The sequence below is a fragment of the Dromiciops gliroides genome, chromosome 2 (genome assembly GCF_019393635.1).
Source record: "Dromiciops gliroides isolate mDroGli1 chromosome 2, mDroGli1.pri, whole genome shotgun sequence".
NCBI lineage: Eukaryota > Metazoa > Chordata > Mammalia > Microbiotheria > Microbiotheriidae > Dromiciops > Dromiciops gliroides.
Window position 1 is genome coordinate 342652112 of NC_057862.1, and position 14816 is coordinate 342666927.

General features: G+C 39.7%; 1 protein-coding gene across 1 annotated transcript in view; it reads left to right on the plus strand.

The window, feature by feature from the left end:
* Nucleotides 1-14816, plus strand: part of DOCK2 (dedicator of cytokinesis 2) — a 500741-nt gene that overhangs the window by 126151 nt on the left and 359774 nt on the right. The window contains exons 23-25 of the mRNA XM_043986513.1: nt 1296-1404; nt 11069-11139; nt 13046-13152. Coding sequence (XP_043842448.1) covers nt 1296-1404; nt 11069-11139; nt 13046-13152 — 287 coding nt within the window. The remainder of the gene's footprint in view (nt 1-1295; nt 1405-11068; nt 11140-13045; nt 13153-14816) is intronic.

A 14816-nucleotide genomic window follows, 5' to 3' on the forward strand; every position in this document is an offset into this window, starting at 1 on the left:
ATCGTTGCATTGGTCAGAATTTACAAGTCTTTCCAAGTTTTTTGTTTGTTTGTTTTGGTTTTGGTTTTTTGTGGGGCAATGAGAGTTAAGTGACTTGCCCAAGGTCACACAGTTAATAAGTGTCAAGTGTCTGAAGCTGGATTTGAACTCAGGTCCTCCTGAATCCAGGGCCAGTGCTTTATCCATTGTGCCACCTAGCTGTCCCTAAGTTATTTATTTTTACAATTTGTTATTGTATCAATTATTCTCTATGTTTCACTCACTTTACTTTTTATCAGTTCATACACAGCTTCCAAGGTACTTCACATATATGCTGGAATAACATAGCATCTAAATACTTAAAAGATGTGCTTAATAAGTTACAGGAAGAAATAGGTGGCAAAACAACTGTATTAGTCTTCCTAGAGCAGTGGGATTTAGCTGGGACAGTTGCTTGGTTGGGATTTAGTTGTGACAGTTACTTGGTGGGGCAGCGATTGACTGGCCTGTGTTGTGGATGGTTGGAGAAACAAATCTGTTAAGTGTGTCAGCACTTTATCTAAGAAAGACACCTTTGCAGAAGGCAGAAGCTTTTGGTGCTTTTTGACTAAGCTGGGATGTGACAGGCGTAGCTTTCATTATCCGAATCGGGGATAGGAAGACTTCCTCTGTGGAATTTCTTACTGAAAGCTACAGATTAGGTTGGGGATATTTTCTGATTAGTGATAAAAATTGGGCAAAGTTTAGGAGCAAATATCATTCATAAGAGTGGGTAGATAGGGTGATTTGAATCAGAACCTGAAAGTCAATTTCAAATGGATGAACAGAGAATGCCATGGCCTCTGACAGGGCTCTGCCCTGCAGGAGACATAGTCCATCCAGACAATGTCACTTCCTTGGCATCTGGAGCGAGGGGACAGTGAATTTGAAAAGCTATCTCCTTGGTATTTTGAGTCACTTTGAAAGTAAGATGACAACAATTACCCTTCAATCCCTGTAACCAGGTGAAATTATGAATATTCCTTTGACTCAAACAAGTTTCATTCTTTTAAGGCATTTTCATGGGAGAAAAAAGGAGACTTTATTATGTTGTGTCAGCATGAAGAATTTCTTCTTAGCACAGTGAACATGGGATTTTCTCCCCCAGCCCCCAACCCTGAGTAAATTATATATGCAAGCACTACTGAATCAATTCTCTTTTCCTAGGGCTCTATTTTCTCTGACTTTTTAATCTTAGATGACGACTGTACCTGGTGCACATTTTCAAGGGTATTGCCTTTTGACTAGAATAATAACTCCACAGTGTCCTTTTCTAGGCTCTATGAAGGCAAAGAACAAATGGAGTTTGAAGAATCCATGAGGCGACTCTTTGAATCCATCAACAACCTGATGAAAAGTCAATACAAGACCACCATCTTGTTACAGGTTAGTTTACACAGATGCTAACATCTGTTTTCCTGATCTTGACACTAAAGGAATGGCGATATGTTGAGATAGTGTCCACTTTTGTTGTTAAACATGCAGCCCTTTGTTAATTGAAGCCATAGATTGGAATGTATACTTAATTATCCCTGAAGTAAAATGTTAACAGGGCAGGGGAAAGGTTGCTGTTTACCAGTGAGCTAAAATTGCCTGGTATTAATGATTTTGGGGTTAGATTTTTTGGGTTATGTTTGGCACAGTGGATAGAGAGCTTGACTTGGAGTCAATAAGTTTGAATCCTGCCTCAGACGCTTTTTAGAGGCCTTTGTTGTTTAGTCATTTCAGGCATGTTCAACTCTTCCTGACCCCTTTTGGGATTTTCTTGGCAAAGATAAAGGATTGGTTTCCCATTTCCTTCTCCTGGTCATTTTATAGATGAGGAAATTGAGGCAAACAGGATTAAGTGACTTGCCCAGTGAATTTGACACGGTTAGTGTCTGAGTCCAGATATGAACTCTGGTCTTCCTGGCTCCAGGCCAGATGCTCTATCCACTGCACCACCTAGCTGCTCTACTAGTGACCTTAGGCAAATATGGGCCTCATTTCCCTCTGTAAAATAAAGGGGTTGAATTTGGTGTCATCTAAGGTCCCCTCCAGGTCTTTAATTTTGGGGCCCATGTTAGGAAGAAGCAGAGTCTGACTTAGCTTTTATTGTGTTGGATTTTATACAGTGAGAACTAGTTAGTTCTTCACAAGAAATTGCTGCCCAAAGGCCCAGATTCCCTTCCCAGCACAATAAACTTGTTCCATCTTTACGTGACTGGAGACTCTCCTCTGTGAGGAGGTGATATTGCCAGGAGGACAAGGGATCTCCAATTGAGCATCTCTTTTTTTGCTAATCTGCAAACCCAGTAATGCCTCTATAAACCTCGAGACTTGACCTTGTTTCTAAGACAGGATTTAGCAGCAAAGGACCAGAGTGAAGGGACCAATTAGAAAGACTTCATTATTGCTACTGAATTTACTGCAAAGCATTCTGGAAGTGTTGGCCAATGTATCACGTATCATGAAAACCTAAATACATTTATCTAAATCAATGAGTTAATGCAGATTGCTTCATTTTTTATCAAGTTTATCCTTTTAGTCGCTAATTTAAATACCCATTGCTGTGCTTGGGATCTCTCAGCTGCTAGTTAGAATTAATGAGTTTTTGTGTTTGTATGGATAGATTACATAAAGAAAACTTGTTCTTTTTGACACCAGAGATTGCAACCCTCAGGGTCCATCCAGGGTTGCTAGGGTGGTTACTATTCACCTGGACAGAGTAGAAGATGAAGCTATTCTCCTTCATAAATTAATGATGTGATCATAAAGAATGAGTACTTTTGAATTACAGAGTTACTAATGGTAGGAAGGATAAAATTATTGGACCAAAAATCATGATCGCTAAACATATATAGATGGATCACATACATACATATATACATATACCCATATACATACATGTGTGTATCCTGCTTTACAATGTTTGAAGTCATTTAGTAAGTTTTCTTTTCCCCTTAATTACATTCTCTTAAAACATCCAAGCTCCAAAGGATTAGATGTAAAATGACAGCTGTAAGGCCTTTAAATTGTACCAGATATCCTTTTTTTTTTCATTTTTCCCCTCTTTAGTCCCTGGAGCATGTAGAATATAATGTAGCAGAGAAAGCATTCAACTCAAAATCACTGGACCTGAATTCAAATCCCACTCTGCTACTTACTACTGCTTGACAAATGGCCTTGGGCAAGTCATTTAACCTTTCTGGGCCTCAGTTTATTCATCTATAAAATGGGGAATGGAACTAATAATAGTAGCTAACATAAAAGTGTTTCCTGTTTACCAGGCACTGTGCCAAGTGCTTTGCAAGTATTATTCCATATGATCCTGACAACATCCCTTTGAGGTAGGTGCTATTATTGTCCCAATTTTACAGATGAGGGAACTGAGGCAAACAGAGGTGATATGAGTTGTCTGGCATCACATAGTAAGTACTGGAGGTCACATAGCTGCCATAGTCTAGACCAAAGGGTCATAGATTTAAAATTGAAAAGGATTTTAGAGGTCATTTAGTCCAACCCCAGATTTTACTTAAGTCAGGAACTAAGACTTAGAAAGGTTAACTCTCTCTCTCTCTCTCTCTCTCTCTCTCTCTCTCTCAATTTCACAGACACACACACACACACACACACATAGCTGGTGAGTAGCAGAGCTGGGCTTTAAATCTAGATCCTCTGATTTTAATTCTACTACTTTATCCTGTCCCATATTGCCTCTTTCCTTCTAGCTCTATTGCTATCTATGATCTATCCTTTCCTGCTTTCAGGTCTTTTCCCCGTTTCTAAGACCATAGTCAATTACCCCAAAGTGAAGAGAACAAGAGACCAGGAACATTTGGAGAGAAGAAGATCATGTGTCAGTGCCAGCTTCCATATCCAATACAAGATGTCTTGAAAGTGGCATTGGAAAGATGCAGGAGATCTGTGTCATGGTCCTAGCTTTGCCATTGACCAGTTGTGTGACCTTGGGGCAAACACCTAATGTCTCTGGGTCTGGTTTTCTTGTCTGTAACCTGGGGATAAATGGATGAAAAGGCATTTAAATGTCAAGTACTTGCTGTGTGTCAAGTACTGTAACAAGCATTGCTCTCAAAAGTGAGATGTGTTTCCCCTCAAGGAGTTTGCATTCTAATAGGGAGGGACAACAAGTAGAGGAAAATAGTGGCCAGGAAGGAGTCTTTCAGATGAGAGCACTTGCCTTGCCTCTTTTACAGGGATGCTGTAAGACTCAAATGAGATAAGGAATGTGAAAGAACTTGGAAAAGTATAAAGTATTTTACAAAGGCAGGGATTATTATGATTATTATACTCCCAGTGCTAATTTAGTTGTCAGGATTCCTATTATTTAACTTATCCTCTTAGAGTTCCTTAATTTTTCCGTGATGTGGGTTGGATTTTTTCTTCTATTATAGTTTTGTTTGCAGGAGTAAGAGAAACAAAGGATGGGGTGAAAGTCCATTGTTTGGTAATTAAGGTCAAGATGAACCTTTGGGATTTACATAAGGTGCTTGATATTTTCTATCAGTTGCCCAGACTCATAAAATAGTTATCACTATATCAGACCAGGAGCTGGAGAGCAAACATCTTTCTGAAATGTACTTTCTTTCTTTCTTAAAAAAATATTTTTTCTATTATATGTAAAAACAGTTTTTTAATATTTATTTTAAAAAATCTTAAATTCCAAATTCTCTCTCTCCTTTTTCCTCCCCCTTTTTTTGAGAAGGCAAGCAATTTGCTAAAGATTATACATGTGCAGTCATGCAAAATATATTTCTACATTAGTCATGTTGCAAAAGAAAACAGACCCCCCCCCAAAAAAAAGAAAGTTTAAAAAGTATTCTTTGATCTCCACTCAGATTCCATTCTTTTTCTGGAGACAGTATTTTTCATCATGAGTCCATTGATATTGTCTTGTATCATTGTATTGCTAAGAATAAGTGATTCATAGCTGATCATTTTTTATAACATTGCTGTTACTGTGTTACAATAGTTTCCTGGTTTAGCTCACTTCACTTTGCAAAGAATGGAATCTGAATGCAGACATATCAAACATATAAACTTATGTCTTCCCAGGTTTATTTGGAAACATCCTGCTGATCATTTCTTTTCTTTCTTTCTTTTTTTTTTGGGGGGGGGCAATGAGGGTTAATTGACTTGTCCAGGGCTCATCATTTCTTATAACAGAATAGTGTTCCATCACAATCACAACTTGTTCAGCCATTCCCTAACTGATGGACATCCCCTTAATTTTCAATTCTTTGCCACAACAAAAAGAGCTGCTATAGATATTTTTGTACATATAGATCCTTTTCCTTTGGGATATCCTCTTTGGGATATAGAGCTAGTAGTGGTATTGCTGGATAAAAGGGTATACACAGTTTTATAGCCCTTTGGGCCTAGTTCCAAATTGTTCTATGGAATGGTTGGATCAGTTCACAACTCAACCAAAAGTACATTAGTGTCCAAGTTTTTCCACATCCCCTCCAACATTTGTCATTTTCTTTTTCTGTCATATTAACCAATCTTATAGGTGGGAGGTGGTAGCTCCGGGTTGGTTTTTGTTTGTTTGTTTTTGTAGGCAATGGGGGTTAAGTGACTTGCCCAGGGTCACACAGCTAGTAAGTGTCAAGTGTCTGAGGCCGGATGTGAACTCAGGTACTCCTGAATTCAGGGCCGGTGCTTTAACCACTGCGCCATCTAGCTGCTTCCTCAGGGTTGTTTTAATTTTCATTTCTCTAATCAATAGTGATTCAGAGTATTTTTTCATATGACTATAAATAGCTTTAATTTCTTCTGAAAACTGTGTGTTCATATCCTTTGACCATTTATCAATCTGAAATATTCTTTTAATGCTTCAATAATCTGCATTTTTTTTCCTTTTAAAGTATCAGGTTAAAACTCTTTATAATTTAGTTTTTGGTAGAGTTTCTTTGACCCCAAAATTCATCACCCTGAAGTCAACTTGGTGAAGAGCATCTCAGGACTTAGCTAGGCTGCTCCCTGGAGAGTAGGCCTGACATTAGACTTGGGTTTGAGGATGATCCAGTTTGACAGACCCTTCTAGAGTTTGTGTGGCATGGGAGTAGGACTAAAATATTTGTGGGGAATTAAATGTTCATTCTGGATGTTTTAAAGGAGGAGAGAAAATATTTGGAGGGGATATAGTTGAAAATATTTGGACCTAGTATAAGCATCCCTTCCTAAAACTCTAGGATCCTCTGCTGTAAAACTTCATTCTTGAGGAAAATTTTGAAGGCTGCTTGAGCCTCTCTTCTTACCTCAGAGCCTCAACCCCAACAAGTCTTGTCTCTGGTACATATTAAGTATGTGGTCATGGGCAAATCTCTTGAACTCTTAGTTCTCTCAGGCAGCTATCTAAAGTTATATTTCAAATGAGTTGCTGATGTTCAGTAGAAAAGGGAATTTACACACCAGGATCTCCCTATATCCAAGATCCAAGTTAGGAAAAAGAAAACAAACAAATGAACTCTGTAACACAGGATCATGGACTTTCCCTATAGGAATGTAGCAGAAGTGCACCTTTTGTAAGCTCCCATCAGGCTCTTTCTCCTTCCTAGTGCCTGACTTTTGGTTTGAAAGCAAATGAAAGATTAATGATAATGCACATTGTCCTGAGGGCCTTCATCTGTTTTTCTTGATAGGAAATATGCAAGGAGGTTCCCTTCTCAACTTCACATTGTAGTGAATCCCTAAGAAATTGTCAGTCCTTTTTCTTGTATTGGCCTTGCAGATTCATCTGTCCACTGCGATGAATGGATTGAAAAATCAGTGGGGAAGGGGCATTGTCAATTTTAAATGTCTATGAATTTTCCATGAGGATGATGTCTGGTATTATACTGGGAACCTACACCAAGGCATGGCATCATGCTTTGCTTATACTGACGCAGATGCTAATGCCACTGTCGCAAATCTCAAACTGTTTTCAGCTGGATTGGACAGAGAGACAGGCAGGAAACTCTTTTAGAAGATGATGAAATGTGTATTTGCAAGAGAGGGCCCAATTTTGGCTTTTCACTTTTCAGCTTGCTGTGAGTGTGGTGTTGTCAGTTCAGGTGATGCTAATTAGAGTAGTACTCCATCCCCCATTGGTTCTTGTTGCATCCTCTCTACACCAGTCAAGTCATTATTGCTTAGTTTGAATTCAGTTCTTTTCCAGAAGTCTATCTCCATGGCACCTTTCACTTTGGTTCCTGTCTTTTCAAGGGAATGTTAGGAATCTGTCAGTGATCACATAAACTTGTTTGGCATCATATAATCAACAAGTTAGAGAAGTGACACACATTTTTGATAGCTGCTCTCAGCACTTTCCAGGATGCATGAGATGTGATGAGTGTGATGAGTGGCAGGTAAACATATAGTCTTCATAGACTGGTCCTTGGAAATGATGCAGCTCCAACTCATAAGACATATCCTCAGAATGCCAGCAGGAATGTCCAGGGACTCAGACTAACCACCTGGAAAAATGCAGAAGGCACAAGGGAAAAAAATCAAGATTTATTTTTTTTTTTTTTTTAGTGAGGCAATTGGGGTTAAGTGACTTGCCCAGGGTCACACAGCTAGTAAGTGTCAAGTGTCTGAGGCTAGATTTGAACTTAGGTCCTCCTGAGTCCAGGGCCGGTGCTTTATCCACTGTGCCACCTAGCTGCCCCAAAGATCAATATTTTTTAAGAAGCATTTATTAGCACTTACTGTGTGCCAGGCATTGAGGATACAAATAAAAAAGATAGACCCTGCCCTGGAGAAGGTTATGTTCTAACAAGGGAAGACAACACATATAAATAAGCAGTGATTCCACTCAGGCCCCAGGCCCCTTTTCTGTCTGGGTGAGTCCTGCCAAACCTTTGTACCCTCTACCCGGTTTCTGGTATGCTTGGATATCTGAGAACAGAGAAACTGTGGTCACCTCTAGCTGTTACCCAGTTGTTACCCAGCAGACTCTCAGAGACAGAGAGAAGCAATTCCCCTTGGGAAGGAAAATAACAGATTTCACATGTGCTTGTGAGTCAGCATGGACAAGATGAAAGTTTAATACATTCTCATTGAGTTGATAACACATTCAGAGTCCAAGGGTGACAGGTAGTCAGCTTGCTTTCTACCGATACCAGACTGGGGCTGAGAAGACTGACTTCTTCCAAAGCCCTCCCCTCCCACCTCCCCCCTGCCACCCCTCAACCCCATCCTGTGAACAGCTGAAGCATTTTAATGTGAGAAATGTGTGTCCTGGCTGCATAGACTCCTCCTGGCTGTTGTTTCTTGTCACTCCCTGGAAATACAGTCCTTAAAGCCCAGCAAAATGCAGCAGGTTCTGCAGTGCTGGCCTTCTGATTTCCTAGGTGGGTATTGACTAAAATGTCACCGTTTTCTCCTTTTTTCTCATTTGGGGTTTTATTGCAATGAGCCTGTCAGAACATGTTTACCGCTGTTGCATCTCGGGTCTCAGGACAATGATTCAACAGGCATTTATTAAGTGCCTGTCATGTGCCATGCATTGTGTCAGGTGTGGGCAATGCAAAGACAAAGGCAGAAGTGTGAGGAGGTGTAGGAGGGATTGGATCAATAGGTCTGGGGGAACAGGAGGATTTGGTTTAGGAGTGGAGAGGGGAGTGGGTGACTGGGTCTTTCTTATTAAACCCTTGTTTCTTGGAGTCACTCAGAGATCTCCAAGCATTTTTTTTTACAAGAACAAAGAACCAAAGGCACTGGTGAGCAGAAGTCAGATTTGGAGAAATTGATGACATGACTACAAAACCCACCTGGATGTGGATGGAAGCAGGATCATAAACATTCTCCTCTAATTGTGTGGTGCTGAAATCCATCTGGCACCACAGCCACAGGCTGAAGTTTACCTTTCTGTCGCTCGGTTGGCGCGTTGTTCTAATGAGGCCAAGTCTGTAACTAAGATCCCTGCGTGAACCAGTTAATTTTGTACAGAGGAAAGGATGCTGTTTCCCAGCCACATGCCTGTATCTCTCACCCTAGTCTCTTTCTCTCTGTCTGTCTGTTTCTCTCTCTGACTCTATATCTCTGTCTCTGTTTCTCCATCTTTCTGTCTTCCTCTGTCTCTGTCTCTCTGTCCACACACACACACACACACACACACACACACACACACACACACACACACACACACACTGACTATAGGCAGCTGGTCCTGAAGTCAGGAAGGTCTGATTTCAAATCCCAATTCCTCTTGATTCTTGTACTTTTCCTCTTTGATTATTTCTTTTCTTTTCTTTATTTTGTTTTTGTGAGGCAATTGGGGTTAAGTGACTTGCCCAGGGTCACACAGCCAGTAAGTGTTAAGTGTCTGAGGTCGGATTTGAACTCAGGTCCTCCTGAGTCCAGAGCCAGTGTTCTATCCACTGCGCCACCTAGCTGCCCCTGATTATTTCCTTTTTATGCTATAGAGAACTTGCTTATATAGAGTTTCAAATGCTGTCTCCCTGATTAGAAATGTGAGCTTCATGAGGGCAGGGACTGTCTTTTGCTTTTCTTTGTATTTCCAGCACGATGTCTGGCACATAGTAGGTGTTTATTGACTGACTCCTCTGTGAAGTTGGGATAATGATAGTACCTGTTTCACAAGGTTGTGGTGAGGATTAAATTTGATTATATATATATATATATATATATATATATATATATATATATATATATAAAGAACTTTGCAAACCTTTAACACTTTATAAATGTGAGCTATTATGAATGGAGCTGGAAGGGACGTTAGAGGTGACCTTTCACCCCCCTCATTTTTTAGAACAGGAAGCTGAGGGCGAGCAGCATGGTTTAATGGAAAGAGGGCTGGCTTTGGAGTCAGAGGACCTGAGTTTAATTAATAGGTCTGCTTCTTCTTTCTTAACTTTGTGACCTCAAGCAAATCACTTACTTCTCTGGGCCTCAGTTTCCCCACTTACAAAACAAAGGGATTAGAGTAGATGTCATCTAAGCCAACATTAAATCTACAGTCCTGTGCAGCCTTTTCTTTCCTTAAATTTCAAATGTCAAATCTTCATTTAGTTAATTTGTAAAGTAGGCCTTTTGTATTCAATTTCACTACAAGGGCCTCCTAAGTAAATTGTACATGTGAAATTTGCAAAACTGAAACCAAAAACAACACCTAGCATTCAATTTCTGCTCTGCTTATCTTGTTAACAGTTTCTTTGATAATTCTATTGAAAATGCATATTGAAAAAATAACAGGGGATCTTATGAATCTTAAACTATTGGAAGCCTAGAATTGGAAAAGTCCTTAGGGGCCATTTAATTAGCCTCCTTCCTCATGCATACAGCACATTCCATTTTCAGATACCTTTAATCATCAGACCCTTTCAGGGCTCTCAGACATGCCCCTGATGTTCCAAGGGAAGGGGTAGGCAGAACAATTAAATGTGACAATGCCGCCCATCCCTACTATTAGTGAAACAAATCATAGGGCGTGCTCCTTGGATCAATGATCTTATCTTTCTGGATAAAGAATTGTATGTATGTGTGTGTTCATTTCGTCTGTGTATGCATGTGTGTATTTGTGTACAGTTATCCCTTCCACATTGCGACTTTCCCCATCGTGATTTCAGTATATCACAGATCGGCTTAAGAAATTGAATGGGAATTTTGGGGGAGTTTTGTGGAAGCTGCGGATGACATGAGAGGGCTGGCAGACATCACAGAAAAAAGTTTAGAAACTCAGAAATGCATAAAATATATGTTTAGTATTGTATAATATCAACCCAAATTTTACAATAAAGTATTGTAAACACCCCATAAAACAAACAAAAAAAATTCAGACCTCTTCTCTGGTTCAAAGGGAGGGCCAAAAATGTAATGCAGATTTTTCCAGATTGCAGAGGTGCCACTCCTTAAACCCTCCTAATGTGGAAGGAATAACTGTATATTCTTGGTTTGTGATCCAGGGCAACAACTTAGTTGAACAGTTCATATAATGCAGGGACCATTTCATACTATGTATTATCCAGAAAAGTATCCTTTATTCCAATACCTAACCCTGAAATGGGGGCATCTCTCATGTTAATTTTCCTTCTTATTCCAGGTGGCTGCTTTGAAATATATCCCATCTGTTCTCCATGATGTGGAAACCGTCTTTGATGCTAAGTTACTCAGGTGAGCACATGGTATGAATTGTCCTCAGCTCCCTTGGGAAACCAGGAGTGACAAAGCAGGAGAAGCTCTTCTAAGGAACGATGGGATTAGCTCACATAATGAATGGGCACATCCGCAATAACTTTTAAGGGGGAGTATTAGTGGAGTAATGGAGAAATGGCCCATTTTCTTGGGCTAGGACTTGGATAAGAAATGAAAGTAAATGATTGGAATTCTTGTCATTCCCACCTTAGTATTCAAAAGTGATTTTGCATGAAGTGCTACTTCTGAAGGGAGAAGGGTAGTTTGAAAGACTGTTGTGTAGGTCATCACCTCCTTTTTGGAACTAAGCTTGTACCTGTTGGAGGCTCCCATCCTTTGCCTCATAAGCGGTTCTTAAAGTCTTAGAGAAAACTTACTTATATTTGTGGCTGGTCAAGGAGTAAGCTTGGAAGAGGCCATCAAAGCAGGGTCCCTCTCCATCCCTCTCTTTTTCCACTTCAAAAAGCCAATTATCATGATATTTTTTTTTTTAGGCAACGGGGGTTAAGTGACTTGCCCACGGTCACACAGCTAGTAAATGTCAAGTGTCTGAGGCCGGATTTGAACTCAGGTACTCCTGAGTCCAGGGCCGGTGCTTTGACCACTGCGCCATCTAGCTGCCCCCTATCATGATATTTTAAGTAGATTAGATTGGTAAAAATTTGGGCTCAACATGACCAGTTCCTCTTTTCTCTGAGAAATGTTTCATGTTTTGACTTTCCAGGGTCATGGCTTATGGAGGGAAGGTAGCACTTTGTTAGGTAAACTAATAGCTCCAGTAATAATATAGGTTTAGGGGATAGGGACTAGACCTGTTGTCTTATTGGTATAAGGATTTTCCAGATGATGAAACGCCCCCTACTAATACATGTTGGTACTTTGCTGCAACTTATAGTGTTGTTTCCTGGAATCTGTAAATGATTGGTTGATGGTTGTCCTTCGTATTTGAAGACAGACAAAATAACATCACTATGTTGGGTCAGTGTATATAGTGTGTCAGACTGTGGCTGATAACCTGGAACTAGAAGTATAATCCAAGACTTTTTCTCTTTTAAAAGCTACTATTGATGAATTACGATTTTAGCATCTGATCTTTAGCACCATTGACCCTATTTGGGGTTTTCTTGCTAGAGATACTAGAATGATTTGCCATTTCCTTCTTCAGCTCATTTCACAGATGAGGAAATGAAAGCATACAGGATTAAGTGACTTGCCCAGGGTCACACAGCTAGGAAGTGTCTGAGGCCAGATTTAAATTCAGGAAGATGAGTCCTCCTGACTGTAGGCCCAGCAATCTATCCATTGTGCCACCTGGCATCTAGGTGGCACAATGCATAGCGTGCTGGCCCTGGAGTCAAAAGGACCTGAGTTCAAATCCAACCTCAGACACATGCCATATGTGAGACCCTACACAAGTCACTTAACCCTGTTTACCTCAGTTCCTCATCTGTAAAATGAACTGGAAAAGGAAATGGAAAACCACTCCAATATCTTTGCCAAGAAAACTCCAAATGGGGTAATGAAGAATTGGACATGACTGAACGACTCAACAACAACCACAGCAAAACAGCACCAGCCTCTTAGAGCTGTTGGGATAAAATGAAGGGGCAACACTTTGCAAAACTTAAAGTGCTCTATGAATGCTAGCTAGTACTATTTTTATTTAACCTTTCAGTGGTCCTGGTGACTCTCTAAGACCCTAAGTTTCAGAGAAGGTATAGGACTGCATTAGTAGAGGGAAATTCCTCACTGGGTGTTCCTTATAACCATGAAATCACAGACCTGGTCCAAGCCCTGCAGTGCCACCTTGCCCCATTCATGACTGACATTGATAATGAAGTTGATTAAGATTTGATTTGGGGATTCTGTTGTTTCCTCCCTACAGCCAACTTCTCTATGAATTTTACACTTGCATCCCACCAGTCAAACTTCAGAAGCAAAAAGTGCAGTCCATGAATGAGATCGTCCGGAGCAATCTCTTTAAAAAACAAGGTAAGGCCAAATTGTCCTTCAGAAGTGAACACATCATGAAGGCTGCATGTATTCTTTGGAATAATCCAGCAGCACCTGGCATTTTGTTGGATAATTAAAATGTCTAGTCCATGGGAACTCTCCAGAGATTCCTAAACATAAAGAGGAACTGACAAGGTAGAGAATCCAAACTAAATTGGTTTTTATGAGGGCTTGTGGCTTATGTTAAGCTTCCTTTTTTCCCTCTGAAATAAGTAAAGAGGAGTCGTAAGAGTTTGGAATCACTTATTTTAGATGAATCAAGTGTTGTTTTTTCATGTTTTAAAAAAAATATTATTGTGACTCATTCTTGTTCTTCCTATCACTGCTTGGACATACATATAGACATACCTCGTTTTATTATGCTTCACAGATAATGTCTTCTTTTTTTAATTAACAAATTGAAGGTTTGTGACAACATTGCATTGAGCAAGTCTATGGGCGTCATTTTTAAAATCATAAAAGTATTTTATTATTTTCCAGTTCCATGTAAAGATAGTTTTCAACATTTGTTTTCATAAGATTTTTAGTTCCAAATTTTTTCCCCTCACTCCCTTCCCCCCCCAAGACAGAAAGCAATCTGATATATGTTACATATGTACAATCACATCAAACATTTTTCTACAGTAGTCATGTTGTGAAAGATGAATCAAACACAAGGGAAACACCTCAAAAAACAAAAATAGAAATAGTATGGTTCAATCTGCATTCAGAATCCACAGTTCTTTTTTCTGTAAGTGGAGAACATTTTCCATCATGGGTTCTTTGAAATTATCTTGTATCATTCTATTGCTGAGAAGAGCTAAGTCTATCACAGTTGGTCATCACACAATGTTGCTGTTACTGTGTACAATGTTCTCCTTGTTCTGCTCACTTGACTCAGCATCATTCCACTTAAGTCATTCCATGTTTTTCTGAAATCTGCCTGCTCATCATTTCTTATAGCACAATAGTATTCCATTACCTTCATATACCACAACTTATCTGGCCATTCCCCAATTGATGGGCATTCCCTCGATTTCCAATTCTTTTGGGCACCATTTTTTCCAAACAGCATATGCTTATATCATGCATGTCGCATTTTTTCTATTCTCACAATATTTGAAACTTTTTCATTATTATTATATCTGTTATGGTAATCTGTGATGAGTGATCTTTGCTGTTACTATTGTAATTGTTTTTGGACACTACAAACTGTTCCCATATAAGATGGTGAACTTAACTAATAAATGTGGTGTGTGTTCTGACTGCTCCACCAACAGGTTGTTCCTTCATCTCTCTCCCTCTCCTGGGGCTTCCCTATTCCCTGAGACACAGTGGTATCGAAGAATATTACATAAACTTAGTTGATAAAGTAGCAGCAGGGTTTAAGAGGATTGACTCCAATTTGTGGGTAAAATGCTATCAAACAGATTGCCACACTACAGAGAAATCTTTTGTGAAAGGAAGAGTCAGTCAGTGTAGCAGACTTCATTGTTGTCTTATTTTAAGAAAACTGCCACAGCCACCCCAACCTTCAACAACCATCTTATCAGTCAGCATGCCATCAACATTCAGGCAAGACCCACCACAGCAAAAAAGATTAGGAGTCACTGAGGCTCAGATGATAGTTAACAATTTTTAGCAGAAGCTAGGTGGCCACAGTA